Here is a 16,862-nt window from a genome sequence, read left to right as displayed (position 1 = left end):
ATTTTGAGAAGCCAACGCCGAGCTATCCACGTCTCTGTGAGTGTGGCACTTGCTGCTCTTGCTTGGATTTTGACTCGTCGAAATGTAAAGAAATTTTGTTGTATCTTATACTCGGGGAAGTTTGAGCATAGGACTATGCAGAGAATGTAACTGCACTATTTTGCAGTGTGACAATGTCATAAGGAGTGCCAAAGAAACACAACATCCGTGTAAGTTATATCCTACAGAAAATCTCAGTTAACATCTTCTGAGGGGTTTAAAATAGAATTGGAATTATCTTAAATAGGTACTTTCTATCCTTCGATGCACAAGGCTAGAACATCAAGATCAATGCGTTGGCACGAGAAGGTAAATTCCAATCTGTGCGGGGTGTTTGATTAAATGTTACCGAGAGATGTGGTTTCTTGGAATTCAGTGATTACAGTCTATTGACAATATGAGTGTCTCCTGAATCAAAGAAAACGGATTCTGGGGAAAAGAATAACTCTGAAAAGAGAGTTTGAGCGGCCCTTTAAATCTAATGAAAATATAAGACACTTACTAGTTACTTTCAAGGATACCAGATTGATAACTCTATAGGACTTTAGCCAAAAGTTCTTAAGCCGTGTAATACAAAACTACGCCTCTATCTCATTAACTTCGAGTGATATTTGTCCTTTTTAAAATTTTCCCTAATTACAGTACCAACTGGAAACCACATATTCCCTTAGCTAATGTTAAGTGTGCGTGCGTGTCCTTCTCGTTGGCTTAAAGAACTGATTAATTAGCCTAAGTATACTACTGATTAATTGCTGCCCCATGCAATAGGTGGTTCCATTTCAACATTTCTACTTATACCCTTATCTTTAATGTTTGTTCGCCATTTCCTGAGCTCCAAGCTCAAAACTTTCATACCATTAAACCTCCCTTGCTGCTATAGCTTTGAACGTTATTTTTCCCGCCGCACGAGCAAAACCTCCAAATCACCTCAGGATGTCTACAACTGCAACATCAGGATCAACGAACTGGCACGGGAAGGTAAACTCCAATCTGCTCGGAAGGTGTTTGATGAAATGTTACACAGAGATGTTGTTTCTTGGAATTCAATGATTACAGCCTACTGGCAAAATGGGTGTCTCAGTGAATCAAAGAAGCTTTTTTTATCAATGCCTGAGAGGACTGTAGTGTCTTGGAATTCGATGATCGCGGGGTGTGTGGAAAATGATTGCATTGATGATGCTTACTTATATTTTAGCACTATGCCCGAGAAGAATGTTGCGTCGTGGAATGCAATGATTTCAGGCTATGTTAAACATGGTATGGTGGAGGAAGCGGCAAGGTTGTTTGATGAGATGCCTAGAAAGAATGTGATTTCTTATACTGCAACGATCGATGGGTATATGCGAAGACGTGAGATTGACAAGGCAAGGTCACTTTTTGACCGTATGCCACAGAAAAATGAGGTTTCTTGGACTGTGATGATTAATGGGTATGTAGAGAACGAGTGTTTCGATGAGGCAAAAGAGTTGTTTGAAAAGATGCCAGCTAAGAATAAGAATGTTGTTGCGATTACTGCTATGGTAATTGGGTATTGCAAGGAGGGACGGGTGGAGGAAGGAAGGATTTTGTTTGATGGAATACTATGTAAAGATAGTGTTGCTTATAATGCCATGATTTCAGGTATGTAAAGTATGATTTTCGAGATTTAGATAGTGTGATCCCTGTGGTTGATTCTTTTTTTTCTTTCTTTTTGTCGTGGTTTCATTAAGTTGATAATTATAGACATAGTGATGATTTATATTTTCGTATGTAATGTGATCATGGTAAATTGGTAATTGAGCATAGAAATGGAGAGTTGTGTTCACTTCTTGTCAGGCAAGTGCACCATAATCTTTTACTTAGTAACTTCAAGATTTTATTGTACTGAATCAATCTATTGTACGATGAGATTGCCACCCTTACATTTTAAATAAATATGACGAATGGACCTAAGTGTTCTGCTCCGTATTCACTTGATTCTGGCCCAAAACATCAGTTAAATACAAGCTGAAGCATCTGGACTTGTCATGCTAAGAAAGCTGAAAATTTTGTTGGATCAACTGCTAAAAATTTGTTTAGCGGGAAATACAAACTTTTAGTTTTGAAGTATACATCTAAGAAGGGAAGGGAAAAAAAAGTATATATTTAAGAAACAATTAGATGTGACATTTTTTAGCTTAACTAACATTGCTTCAGCTCTACCATTCTTGAGTCTAAAATCCTCTATTATGTAGTTAGCTGAGTGACTATGCAGCTGGCTCGAGTAACCATTGGATGTGTGATCGCTTTTTGTATAATTTGTTTGTCAGGTGCCAATACACTTTCCCTGTATTCATTCTGTTGATGAATTTCACAGGTTATGCACAAAACGGACGCAACGAAGAGGCACTCAAGTTACTGGTAGAGATGCTTAGGATGTCTCTTCGACCAGATCAATCTTCATGTGCTTCAGTTCTTTCTGCATGTGCTGCTCTTGCATCTCCTTTAGTTGGTAGACAAACTCATGCAGTTGTCATTAAATTTGGGGTAGACTCCGTCGTCTCCATATGTAATGCTCTAATTACTATGTATAGCAAATGTGGCAGCATTTTTGAGTGTGAGTTGGCTTTTGAATTAATAACAAGTCCAGACCTTGTTTCTTGGAATACTATAATTGCTGCCTTTGCACAGCACGGGTTGTATGCGAAAGCAGTTGCGTATTTGGAGCAAATGGTTCTCAGAGGATGTGAACCAGATGGTATAACATTCCTCAGCTTATTATCTGCTTGTGCCCATGCAGGGTTGGTTAGTGAGAGTATTTCTTGGTTTGATTCAATGGTAAAAAACTACAATATTACTCTTAGACCGGAGCATTATGCTTGTTTAATTGATATACTTGGCCGAGCCGGTCAGCTGGACAAGGCTTACAACATTATCCAAGAGATGCCTTTTGAAGCTGATTTAGCTGCTTGGGGTGCCCTTCTTGCTGGCTGTCGCGCTCATTCCAATGTAGAACTAGGGCAGCTTGCTGGAGAGAAAGTCATGGAATTAGGTGGTGATAGTTCAGGGCCTTACATTATGTTATCTAATATATATGCTGAAGCAGGTATGTGGGGGGAGGTTACAAGAGTGAGAGGATTGATGAAAGAACATGGCATAAAAAAGAAACCGGCATATAGTTGGACGGAGATTGAAAATAAGGTACATTATTTTCTGGGAGGGGATATCTCTCATCCAAATATACAAGAAATCCGTACAGCACTCAAGTGGATGAACTTGCAGATGAAATTCCAGGAAAAAGTTCTGGACTTCACCGACTTTTACTTCCTGGATGAACTGGAATGCACATGTATTTAGCATATCTATGTCCAGTAAACTAATCAAATTTGGAAAATTTTGGACACACACTGAAAATTCGGGATCACTACTGCCTGGAATGCTCATTTAGTACTGAGTTCTTGTCCAAGCAAGATGAAACTTTTCGACCAGGAGCATACCAGATGCACTAACATTCTTGCTTTTGATACTCTTTGGGTATGATCGACTTTAAATAGGCAGAATGGCCATTCTTATGCAATTTCCGGGGAACTGATCGCCTGTAAAGGGATCAGAGTTTTGACCCCAAAAGCTGGAAGATTTATGAAGGGTAAGTGTGAGCTGATCTCCCATTTTCCATTGTTTGGTAATAATTGCTCTTGGATGATACTGAAACAGAGGGGGTGTAGGCCCATGAATAGAGGAAGGAGAAGGAAAAAAGGGAGGCGGCGACAGTCATTTGAACATTGCACTATTCAGATTCAGGTTGATGTTAGAACTATTATTAGATTGTAACTTGAATCTTATGGTACTGTTGTTTGTAAAGAAACTGGAAAGCAATCTTATTGAATATATAATTTCCAATGTGGGGTTTTAGGCATTGATGCCAAAGTTGTTGCCATAAGACAATGAGATTGTATAATCTGCATATATAACAATTATGCTTCAATTCCAAGCAAGTTGGGGTCAACTATATGAATATATACAACCAATTACCATTTAACTATTACAATTCTTTTCCCGACCACACGTCACATGTTTAGGACCAACTGGGATATTGATCATTGACTAAACAATATGTTAGAAGCGCATAAAGGTCCAGTTACAGGTCAGGGCCATAAAGTTATATATGAGATCGACTTTGACTTAAATTAGAGAGCCCGATGGGAAATCTAGCTAGTTGTTGTAGGAGGCACAAGATACTAGTTTCTATAAGATGAGTTTCAATGACCATGTCAGTTTCATTTGACTTCGTGTGGTTCCAATATTATCAAAATGAGATTATATAATCTGCATTTTCTTTTTTCTTTTATCTTTTTTTCTTTCTTTTTCAACATAATCTATCCCTTTGTACTTTCTATTTTGTTCCTTTGTTATTAGATAAAGTTGTGAATTTCTTTCCTGAACCACTCCTACCTTCCCTGACAAACACAATTTTAATTTTTAAATCCTTTTTTGCAACTTAATTTCAATCTTTTTTCCTTTCAAATCTCATATTATTTATGTCCAAATTCGCACTAAGTTTCTAGTAGCTTAGAATCTCTGCCAATATAATCGTATTAGTACAACTTTAAGACCAAGTATCAAAAAAGGGAACCTATTCAATAGACGTGACGCCTCGGTAAACTTCTTCAAATTGATATTTTCTGACCTTTTCTTTTTTATAATAACAATTTTCCAGGTACGTATTTTTCTGACATTTTCTGTTTATAATATTCCAAGGAAGTAGGTAAACAAAACGCCAATTCTATCGTCAAAACTCACAAGATCTATTAATTACAATATTATCACTAGATATTAGAGATTAAAATTCATTAATTTGAAATTAATCCATTATTAAATTCAGTGGTTGAATTATTAATTAATTGAAACAAATTCCAACGTCATGTTTGCCGGCCCCTAGACAAAGTCAGACTCTCAGTTTCTAAGCATTCTCCATGTCTCCTTCTATTAAAAAAATAATACTAAATTCAAAATATCAAGTTGTGATTAATTACACAAATTTCCAAAATTTGTTCTTTAAACTTTCCTTAATTTGGTATTAGAATTGACAAAACAACATCACGCAAATTAGTTGTCTGAAATTGGAAGCCAAGAAAGTATATATGGCTTTAGGGGTTAATTAAAGGCAGCATATCAATACTTGGCTTTTGCATATTTCAAGTGAATTAACATAAACTATAGTATTATAGTCAATCTTTTATTTTTCTCCAAAATAAAGATAATATTTGTGAAGTAAATCCTTCTTCATTTCATATATTTTTATCAGAATAAAGTAAGAAATTTATGATACTCTTTGTGTAGTTTCTATATATGAAATTTTTTTCCTAAAATTTTTGATGGATATCTGAATTAATATCAAATATTGACTCTTCACTCTATACGTCATCGTTCTTTTTACCATGAGATTGTTCATGCGGCGTTACTATAATTTGTAAACAAACTTAAAACCAAAAAAATTTTGAAACTTTTTTAGGAGGCTTATAGACTATATTTGAGTTGAAGTTTTAAAAAAAAAAATGTGAATTTTTGCTAAAATTGAAGATTTTTTTTTTTAAAAAATCACTTGAATTACACTTTAAATTAGAATTTTCATGTTTCACTTGGAATTCAAATAATATCCACTTGTAACTCAAAATTTTATGTCCAAACTTCAACTTGCAAATAATGACTAAAATATTTGCCAGTGAAGTTTTTCCCAAAAAAAAATAAAAATATACCAGTGTATAAAGTATCTCGCATTCACATGAGGTTCAAAAAAGTGCTGCACCCAAAAAGGTGTGATGTAGACAGTCCGGAACATTTGGAAAATTCATGTTATTAGAACACACTGGTTAAGTTGTGTTAATTAACTCATTAAGTTCAAAAGTTGACCTTAATCAAGGGCAATTTAGTCAATTGACACAGATCTTCTACCAAGTCTGCAAAATCTTCTTTTACTAGTGTATATACATCTCTTTCACTTGTCTCAGTCGTACAAAATCTCTCTTTCATACCTTTTGCCGTTACTGCATTTTATTACCAAACAAAACCCCCGCCAACCTCGGACTTTGTCATAAACCATAAACTTTCAAAACAACCTTTTTTTTCCCCAAACACACACAAACACTGAAAAAAACTACTTATATTAGTATACAAAAAAGGTGGAATTTTCTCAGTTTTTTGTGCTGATTTTTCCAAGAATCTTCCAAGAGAAAAAAAGAGATTCAAACACGTATTCAAACAAAATGTTACGTTCAAAATCAAGGTACCCCTTTTAAATATTTTTCCTTGTTATTATCATTATATTAGCCTTATTTTTATTTGGGTGTCGATATTTTCTAAAGTGGTGTAAGTATATATAATTCTTTTGAAGTTCAGAGATTTTCTCGGATTTGTCTGTTATTTTTTTTCATGTCATATTTCTAACCTAAGGTTTTCGTTTATGGGTTTCTCTTGTCTATTATCTCATGTTTAGTTTAATGTTTTGAGTTTGCATGAGATTTAATTAAAAATTGAATCTTTTTTATGTTTTAATGTTTGAGTGCTTTAGAGTTAATTAAAGATTGAATCTTTTTGATATTTTGGGGGATTTGTAGATCTGGGCCCAATGATATAGGACAAAGGAGTCATTCTTCAAGATTTTCAAGAGCAATTTCTGCATCAAAGCTTTGTAGAGGTGATGCTTTGGGCTGTCAAATTGATTCAAACGCCCTTGTTTCTCTTGAAAGAAAACCCTCCAAAGTTGACCATTTATCTGAGGTATTTATTAGATTTTCCCAATATTTTGTTGTAATTTTTTTGGAATTATACAATTAAGTATAGTTGTTGTTGATACAATTAGTTTTTTGATCTTTGGTGTAATTTGTATATTGGATTTCCTCCAATAACGACAACAACAACGCCTTTATTCCAAGCAAGTTAGAGTTGGATTTAAGCTCATCTCTGACGCATATACATTGAAAAGTACAGCTCGGTGCACTAAGCTCCTGCTATGCGCGGGGTCCGGGAAGGGCCGGACTACAAGAGTCTATTGTACGCAACTTTTCCCTGCATTTTTGCAAGAGGTTGTTTCCACGGCTCGAACCCGTGACTTCCTGATGCATATACATTAAAAAAGAAAAATACTATTAGAAGTTCTCTATATTTTCTACTGTCGTATAGAATTTTAATTCGTTCTTATTTTTGGCGTTTGTAGAATCGGGTGAATAAAATTTTGCTGATGCAAGAACAAATGGGACATCTTGAGGAGGAGTTGAAGCAGACAAAAGAGCAATTAGATTTTGTCGAAGGAGAAAAGAATAGAGCAATTCATGAACTTAAGGAGATGAGACAAGTTGCTAATGAGGCTAATAAGAAGCTAAATGAGGGATTATCACCTAAGAAAGCAGGGGAACTAATTGCTGAACTTAAGGCTTTGAGGGAATTGAATTCAAAAACACAAGAAGAATTGAAGATTAAAGATAAGAATATCGAGTCGCTGAGGGTGGAGCTCGAAAGAGTGAAGAAATACGAGGTCAAGTTAGCCGAAAAAGATGCTATGTTAGGAGGATTGAGAGAGGAGATGAATCATGTGAAAGCATCTGAAATTCAAGCAACAGAACAATTGTCTGTTTTTAAGAAAAAGGTTAAAGAACTAGAAGTTGAATTGGATCAAAGGAAGTTATCGGAGTCGAAAATATATGATTCGTTTGAGTCGCAGATGAGGCAGTTTGAACAAGCTAAGATCGAACTTGAAGAAGCCAAGCTCGAGATGGCTTCACTTCGCGAGAAGGTTGAATCGCTAGAGACTTCATCGAAGAGAAATAGCGGGCGCCTTAATGGTTTTTCCAATGGGGAGATCGCCAATTCTGTGAAGAAGGAACTCGAAAGCCTTAACTATGAACTTGCTTTGGCAAAGGAGGATGTGGCTAATGCACAAGAGAGGGAGAAAATTTGCCTGTCAAAGGCTAAGAATTTGAACGACGAGATAAGCTTGCTTAAGAATGAAGTTAAGTTGGCTAGTGAGGCAGAGGAAAAAAGCAGAAAGGCGATGGACGATTTAGCATTAGCGTTGAAGGAAGTTGCTACTGAAGCATCAGAGGCCAAGGAGAAACTTAGTGCTACTCAATTAGAGTTAGAACAAGTGAAAGAGGAAGCGGGAAAATTGAAGGAGATGGTTAGAAATACTGAGGCCAGATATCAAAAGCTCTTGGATGAGGCGAAAAAAGAGACGGACCTATACAGAAATACAGCAGACAGATTGAGATTAGAGACCGAGGAGTCACTTCTAGCGTGGAACGGGAAGGAGATGGGGTTCATCACTTGTATAAAAAGAGCTGAAGAAGAACGAACTCTGGCTCAGCGCGAGACGGAAAGGCTTGCAGAGTCTCTTAAAGCAGCCGAGGATACGACTAAAGCAGCAAAGGAAGAAAAGTACAAATTGAGGGACATATTGAAGCAAGCTATCAATGAAGCGAATGCAGCAAAAGCTGCAGCTGGCCTAGCTAGAGATGAAAATTCTCAACTCAAAGATCGGTTGGCTGAGAAGGAGGAAGCTTTGCATTTTCTCTCTAGAGAAAATGAACGCCTTAAGACCAATACACCTGCAGCTCATGAGAATGTTAACGAGTTCAAACGCTTGCCTTCTTCATCGTCAGCAGAATTCAGAACTAAGGAAATGGTTGAGGAACATATAGAGGATCATAAAGTCAAGAAAAGTTTCAGTGCTGATCTTAGAGAGCTGAAACTTCAAAAAGTTGGTGATTCTGAAAAGGATGAGGCGCTTAAGGGCTCAATTTTTGATCCAACTTCAGTCACACCGAAGTCAGAGCCTCGTACACCACATTCCCTATCTCATCGCAGGAGAGCGTCTTCACCTGCTTTAGCAGATGATGCAGGAAAACCAAATACAAATCCAGATTATAACCATTCCGATGAATCAGATAGTGATACGAATTCTAGTAGTAGAAGAAAAGCATTGTTCCGAAAAGTTGGTGATCTCATAATGAGGAAAAGTTTCCATATATAAGAGAGAACCATCTTTTGGATAGTACCTTTTGTATTATAGATACAGGTTGAAATAGTACAGTTATGAACAATCCTACTCATGCTATACAAATGTGTTTCATTTATACAAGAAAGTGCATCCTCGAAGGTGTGTTCGTTTTCGTTCTCTTGTTTGTTTTTTCTGTAGTTTTAACTCCATTTTTCTGAAAACAAAATCATTTACTATTATTATTGAATCAAATTGTTTTGTCAGTATGAATACTGAGTCATCTGCATAAGCACTGAATTATCTCAAATGCTTACTGAGGACAAGGTTATTTCGGAGGAGATTCATTAGTTGTAGTATATTTTTTTTACTGTGTAGATTGTAAAAATGCTGTTTTCTTAAAAATATTTTGTTATGAGCAAATTTCTGTTCTGCTCTCTCTCTCTCACATACATTTGTGACCTTCATATATATATATATGTCTAGTGGCATGGTGAGAACTCTGCACTCACTGACAAGTGACAAGGTTATGGTTAGTATTTGAAATTCCATTTGATCTAGAATGAATGTGATTCCGGTTCCAATATACAAGATATATGATATAATTTCATATATACTTCAGTTTACTGCATGACTCTTGATAAGAGGGTGTGGAGGTCGAGAATTAAAGTAAAAGGCTAGTAGGCAATCGAGTGTCTATCCTTTCGTTTAAGTAGTGGTAACGTTATCCTCGTATTTTCATATTCCTAGATTTATATTACTACCCGGTTTTTGTATATGGTTTTTCTATTATATCGTGTTGGTGTTATCGCTTTTTTGACTTTTTTGCTACTATGTTTCTTTCTCTATTATGTTGTGATTGATTATGCATGCTTGCTTTGAGCCGAGAGTCTATCGGAAACAACCTCCCTACCTGCACAAGGTAGGGGTAAAGCTGCGTATGTATACTATCCTCCCCAGAACGCTCTTGGGGGATTACACTGAGTATGTTGTTGTTGATTTTCAAGAATTATGGATTTTCAGAATTTCCAGAATCTAATGTAAGGAGAGCTTAAAATTAAAGTGTCTGTTCTTGAGATCTTGGAATGGAGTGGGTAATATCACCACCGGGTATACGATTTGTGATTGCTCTACCCTTAACCATGATTCTTGGGTTTGAGCTGAACAAAGGACTTTTCAATAGGGCTCTGCTCTTTTAGTGGATGTACCCAATATGAATCTACATTAGTCGGACTACTTAGTTTCAAGTATCAAATGGGGTGGCTGAAACAGTTCGAACTTTTTCTGTTATTTACATTTCGAACAGTTCGAACATTTTCTTAACATTTATCGTTTAACAAACATAACAAAATAAAGAGAGTAAAAGAAATATAAATCACCTGGAGGGGCTGGATAGTTGGAGTATGGAGGGAGGGAAGAGATAAAATGAGTTTTTTCGCAAAAGTATAATTAGTGAGAGTCTGATTTTTCTCTTTTTTCAACGTGAAAGTCTGATCTAATCGAAAAAAAGAGTTTCAACTGATTTTTCCTTATCTTGAGTGAAATGATGCAAAAATATTTTGTATGGCCGAGGGGAGGGACGCATAATTTTGAAAAGGGAAAAGGGCTAAATATACCCTTCTACTTTCGAATATTGTCAACATTTAACCTCCATCATATTATATGACCAAATTTATCCATACCGTTATACTATCCAGTCAAATTTACGCCTACTATCAGTAAACATTTAAAAATTACCCTTTAATCTGTTAGATAATCCAAAATCTCCCAATTTTTTTATTTAAATCAATTATTGTTCTTCTTGTACCACTATTTTCAGAAATTAATATTGATATGAATGCTAAAGTTACTAAACTATACAAGTTATTCATGGATATTTTAGTTACCAATGCAATCCACTTCTCTTCTTGTAATAATGGGTTTGGAATTGGTTTAAAATTTTATTTATTTTTCAACCATATACACACCGTAGAATTCAATGGGTCTATTTATTGTATATTATATACAGTTGATCATTATGTATGTACATGTATATTCAAATATAGTTTGTCCGGTTAGTATATCAGCTGATCTCATATTTTTGCTCTGTTGATGGTAATGTGTTGGAATTTTAAGCTTGTGTAGCTTAAAGAGGGTGAATGAGAAATGAATGGAATATGAAATATTTGAGTTTTCCTCCTTGGCAAAAGGACATTGTCCCATATTGGAGGAAGAAAAGGCTTTTGATGGGTATATATATAATTGCTCTTCTTCTAGCTCTTAAAGAGTTAAGAAGAAGGCAAGCCTCGCGCCGTTGTCGTCGCTCGCTCGGCTTCGGCTTCGATCAAAGATCGATTGATTGATTAATCTTTTTGGATAAAATTTCTTTTAATTAATTAATTAATTAAATAAATAATTAACGAAAAATTCAATCCGGAATAACCCATGACCCGCGACCCGGTCCGGTCAGGCCCGTTTTCTTTCCCGAATTATTTTAAATTTTCCCGTAATATTTCAAACAACCTGTTCCAAGAGCCATGACTGTTTCTGAAAGGTTGCAAACCTTTTCAGAAACAATGCCAGCAACTCTATAAATATACTTTGAATCCCAGAATCTTTCCTTATGAAATTTTTCTGATCTTTTTCTTCTTCTGCACAAAAAATTCAGTGTATTTTACAGCCTTCGAGTGGCTCGATGTTCACCGACGTTTTGGTACCAACACTCCGGTGAGTTAAATCGTTCTATTCTGGGAGGATATATTCCAGTACCTCGGGTATTTGAGGGAAATAATTTCCTTAAGGACACACGGTGTATTCAGTGGGCCCGATTTATTCCTACACTATTTTTCCATAAATTATTTCTTTAAACAATTGTTACTAACTTTCTGTTTTGTTTATATATTTCAGAAAGTTTAATGATTTAATTATTTATTACAACAATACAGATTTATATCAATCTTAAGGAAATTATTTTATTATATTCTGTATTTTGTTTGTGGAGATTAAAACCTGTGTGGTTTTCTATTCCTTCTGAATTTTACTATTCTGATTTGAAGATATAAAAAACTTCATTAGAGTATTGAAATTCATAAAACGATTTGAAGAACATAAAAATTTCATCGTTTTTCTGTGAAACAGTATATAAAAACTTCGGTTTTATTTATTATACATACTGTTTTTGTTAATAACAATATTGTTTACTGTTCTGATTTTGACATTAATTGAACTCTTCTGTTGTTTACAGTGAGAAATGGCAATTGATAACGGAAATTCTTCTGCGACTGTTGCGGCAACGGCGATAGCCTCGTCAAGCCGGACTGCTGTTCCACCGGCAGAGAAACCGGGGAAATTTTCCAGAGAACTTCAAAGGATGGCAGCAAAAGATGTTCTTCTGGCTTACCACACTTGGTACGTAGAAATTCACTAGTGAAGAACCTCCAGTGCCTTCTGCGGATATGCCGGACAACGAGAAATTCATGATTGTTGAGGCGTGGAAGCAGGCAGATTTTCTTTGCAAAGGCTATATCTTAAGCGCTTTAGAGGATGACTTGTACAATGTGTACAGTGCGATGAATACTTCGAAAGAATTATGGGACACACTTGAGAAGAAGTACAAGACTGAAGATGCGTGCTTGAAGAAGTTCGTGGTTGCCAAGTTTCTAGACTATAAAATAATAGACAGCAAAATTATTGGAACCCAAGTTCAGGAGCTTCAACTTATTTTTCATGACCTTATTGCTGAAGGTATGGTCGTGAATGAAGCATTTCAAGTGGCTGCAATGATGGAAAAATTGCCTCATTCGTGGAGAGATTTCAAGAACTATCTTAAGCACAAGCGCAAAGAAATGAAGTTGGAAGATCTTGTGATTCGTCTCAAGATTGAGAAAGACAACAAAACAGCCGAGAAGAAGTCTCGTGGAAATTCAACAATCATGGGAGCTAATATCGTTGAGGAGACTGCTCCAAATAGTAAGAAGAGAAAGAGGTTTTCTGGACAGACTAAGGAGCAGAACAAAAAAAAATTCAAGGGCAGCTGCTACAATTGTGGAAAACCCGGTCACAAAGCCCCTGATTGTCGTCTCTCGAAAAAGTATAAGAAAAAGGAACAGGCCAACATAGTGGAGAAGAATGATAACATTAACGATCTGTGTGCAATGCTTTTGGAATGCAACCTAGTTAGAAATCCGAAGGAGTGGTGGATTGACTCTGGAGCCATTCGACATGTTTGTGCTATCAAGGAAGCATTTGTGACTTACTCTACTGCTGGTCCCGAAGAAGAGCTTTCCATGGGAAATACTGCAACAACCAAAATTGAAGGTTATGGGAAGATATTCCTGAAGAAGACTTTCGGAAAGGTGTTAACACTCAACAACGTTCTTCATGTTCCTACTATTAGGAAGAATTTAGTTTTTACTTCTTTGCTTGTTAAGAATGGATTCAAATGTATATTTGTTTTTGATAAAGTTGTTGTAAGCAAGAATGAAATGTATGTTGGAAAGGGTTACCTCACAGAGGGCCACTTCAAACTAAATGTAATGGTTGTTGACAGTATGAATAAAATTTCAGCTTCTTCTTATTTATTAGAGTCAAATGATTTATGGCATATTCGTTTAGGACATGTCAATTACAAAATCTTGCGGAAGTTAATTAATTTAGAAGTATTGCCTAAATTCGAGTGTAATAAATCAAAATGTCAAATATGTGTTGAGTCTAAGTTTGTAAAACATCCTTATAAGTCTATTGAAAGGAATTCAAATCCTTTAGACTTAATTCATACTGACATTTGTGATATGAAGTCGACACCATCTCGAGGTGGGAAAAAGTATTTTATTACTTTTATTGACGATTGCATTCGATATTATTATGTTTATTTGCTTAATAATAAGGATGAAATAATTGAAGCATTTAAGCAATACAAGAATGAAGTGAAGAATCAATTGAATAAAAAGATCAAAATGATCGGTGTGGAGAATATGAATTTCCGTTTGCAGAAATATGTTCGGAATATGGAATTATCCATCAAACTACTGCATCTTACACACCTCAATCTAATGGAATTGCGGAAAGGAAAAATCGGACATTAAAGGAAATGATGAATTCTTTATTAATAAGTTCTGGATTACTGCAGAGTTTGTGGGGCGAAGATATCCTTACAGCTAGCCGAATACTCAACAGAGCACCCCACAGCAAAATGCAATATATTCCATATGAAAAATGGAAAAGAAGAAAACCCAACTTGAAATATTTCAAAGTGTGGGGGTGTCTATCAAAGGTACAAGTTCCTTTACCTAAAAGGGTTAAAATCGAACCAAAAACAGTTGATTGCGTTTTTATTGGATATGATACAAACAGTAAAGCATGTCGATTTTTTGTTCATAAATCCGATAATCCCGAAATTCATGTTAATACGGTAATGGAATCAGATAATGCTGAATTCTTTGAAATCATCTATTCGTATAAAACTGAATGTGAGTCGTTAAGTGAAAGACCTAAACGACCTCGGGAAGAACCAAAGGAAAATACTCCAAGTATAGAAGATCCAAGGCGTAGCAAACGTCAAAGAACATCTACTTCCTTTGGACCAGATTTTGTGACATTCTTATTTGAAAATGAGCCTCAAACTTTTAAAGCAGCTATGTCATCTTCTGATTCAACATTTTGGAAAGAGGCAGTCAATAGTGAGATTCAATCAATTTTGGATAACCATACATGGGAATTGGTAGATCTTTCTCCGGGAAATAAGCCTTTAGGTTCGAAATGGATCTTTAAACGGAAAGTGAAAGCTGATGGAACTATTGACAAATATAAGGCAAGACTTGTTGTCAAAGGTTATAGACAAAAGGAAGGCCTTGATTACTTTGACACTTACTCGCCAGTAACGAGGATAACATCTATTAGGGTGTTAGTGGCACTAGCTACCGTGTATGGTCTTGAAATCCATCAAATGGATGTTAAAACAGCTTTCTTAAATGGAGAATTAGAGGAAGAGATTTACATGGAACAACCTGAGGGTTTTGTAGTTCCTGGTAAAAAAAAGAAAGTGTGCAAACTTGTTAAGTCTCTTTATGGACTTAAACAAGCACCCAAATAATGGCATGCCAAATTTGACCAAACAATGTTGTCAAGTGGGTTTAAAATCAACGAGTGCGACAAATGTGTTTACATTAAAAATACTCCAGGTCATGAAGTCATTATTTATTTATATTTTGATGACATGTTGATAATGAGCAAAAACATGATAGATATAAATGCTACTAAGCGCATGTTGGCTAGCAAATTCGATATGAAAGACTTAGGAGTTGCTGATGTGATCTTAGGAATCAGAATTCACAAGACTCCACAAGGTCTAGCATTATCACCATCTCACTACATTGAAAAGGTACTTGACAAGTTCAAGTATTTGGATTTCAAAATTGCCAAGACTCCAATTAACGTGAGTTATGCACTTCAAAAGAATGAAGGTGAAAGTGACTCACAACTGAATTATGCAAGAGTATTGGAAAGTTTGATGTATATCATGAATTGTACGCGACCAGATATAGCATGTGCTATTAGTAAACTGATTTGGTTTACAAGTAATCCCAATCACATACATTGGATGGCAATGAAACGAGTTTTGGGGTATCTCAAACATACCCAAAATTACGCTTTGCATTATAACAAATATCCCTCCGTGATCGAGGGATATAGTGATGCAAATTGGATCACTGGATCATCTGAAGTTAAATCCATGAGTGGATATGTTTTCACAATTAGGGGTGGAGCAGTGTCTTGGAAATCATCCAAACAAACGTGTATCGCACGTTCTACAATGGAATCTGAATTCATAGCTTTAGATAAGGCCGGTGAAGAAGCTGAATGGCTCCGGAATTTCTTGGAAGATATTCCATTTTGGCCCAGACCTTTGGCACCTATTTGTATACATTGTGATAGTCAAGCGGCAATAGGCAGGGCAGGGAGCGTTATGTATAACACAAAATCTCGTCATATACGATGGAGACACAATACCGTTAGACAACTACTCTCTAGTGGTGTTATCACAATTGACTACGTAAAGTCAAGAGATAACGTGTCGGATCCACTTACAAAAGGCCTATCTAGAGAGGCAGTTGAAAGATCATCAAAGGGAATGGGGTTAAGGTCTAGGACAAGTCATCATGGCGGCAACTCTACCTAGCAGACTGGAGATCCCACAAGCTAGGTTCAAAGAGATCAAACAAAGTTATGAATGACGGTTCAACATTGTCAAATAACTCAACCCATTCTCGTGATGAAGAGAATGTTCAGAAATCGAGGTAAAGCATTAAGGCTTTTTGATGAGTCAACAAAGCTTAAAGGTTTTTAATAATTTGCTAAGTCTGGCAGGATATGACCAGATAGTGTGTCTATAGGATTACACGTTTAGAAATCACTTATGTGAGTGTGAAGTGTAATCCGCTTCAAGAGGAATGAAAGTAAAGGCCCATTCTCTAAGAACTCATGAAACCAGGCAGTGTTTATGGCTGAAACGAACACAACCGTGAGAACCATAGATGGTTAAGGATTGATTGTGTGACTTATGTTGTCTAGGTATACAACAAAGCTCTACGGTTCAAAGATATCAAATCTACCGATTGACCGAGTATATCCGATATAAGTTCACTACGGAAAGTTCAAAGGGAAACCTACTTATCCAGATGCAATTAATTCTTGCATGTAAAACACACACGCGTCCATGCATTCCTTTATTTTATAGCCATTCCCCATTCATGTGGGGGATTGTTGGAATTTTAAGCTTGTGTAGCTTAAAGAGGGTGAATGAGAAATGAAGGGAATATGAAATATTTGAGTTTTCCTCCTTGGCAAAGGGACATTGTCCCATATTGGAGGAAGAAAAGGCTTTTGATGGGTATATATA

General features: G+C 36.0%; 2 protein-coding genes across 2 annotated transcripts; both read left to right on the top strand.

The window, feature by feature from the left end:
- Positions 1-689: 689 nt before the first annotated feature.
- Positions 690-3,921, top strand: LOC107813078 (pentatricopeptide repeat-containing protein At5g56310-like). Its single transcript, XM_016638286.2, has 2 exons — positions 690-1,659; positions 2,375-3,921. Exons 1-2 carry the CDS (start codon positions 849-851, stop codon positions 3,352-3,354), a joined length of 1,791 nt encoding a protein of 596 aa, XP_016493772.2. The 5' UTR covers positions 690-848; the 3' UTR covers positions 3,355-3,921.
- Positions 3,922-6,057: 2,136 nt separating this feature from the next.
- Positions 6,058-9,215, top strand: LOC107813074 (uncharacterized). The gene is made up of 3 exons (XM_016638284.2): positions 6,058-6,280; positions 6,612-6,774; positions 7,211-9,215. The coding sequence occupies exons 1-3, from the start codon at positions 6,261-6,263 to the stop codon at positions 9,020-9,022; spliced, it is 1,995 nt and encodes a 664-aa protein (XP_016493770.2). The 5' UTR covers positions 6,058-6,260; the 3' UTR covers positions 9,023-9,215.
- Positions 9,216-16,862: the final 7,647 nt, after the last annotated feature.

Source organism: Nicotiana tabacum, chromosome 13, assembly GCF_000715075.1.
Source record: "Nicotiana tabacum cultivar K326 chromosome 13, ASM71507v2, whole genome shotgun sequence".
NCBI classification, from domain to species: Eukaryota; Viridiplantae; Streptophyta; class Magnoliopsida; order Solanales; family Solanaceae; genus Nicotiana; species Nicotiana tabacum.
Note: the sequence above shows the minus strand (reverse complement) of the source record. Positions and strands in the feature narration are given on the sequence as shown.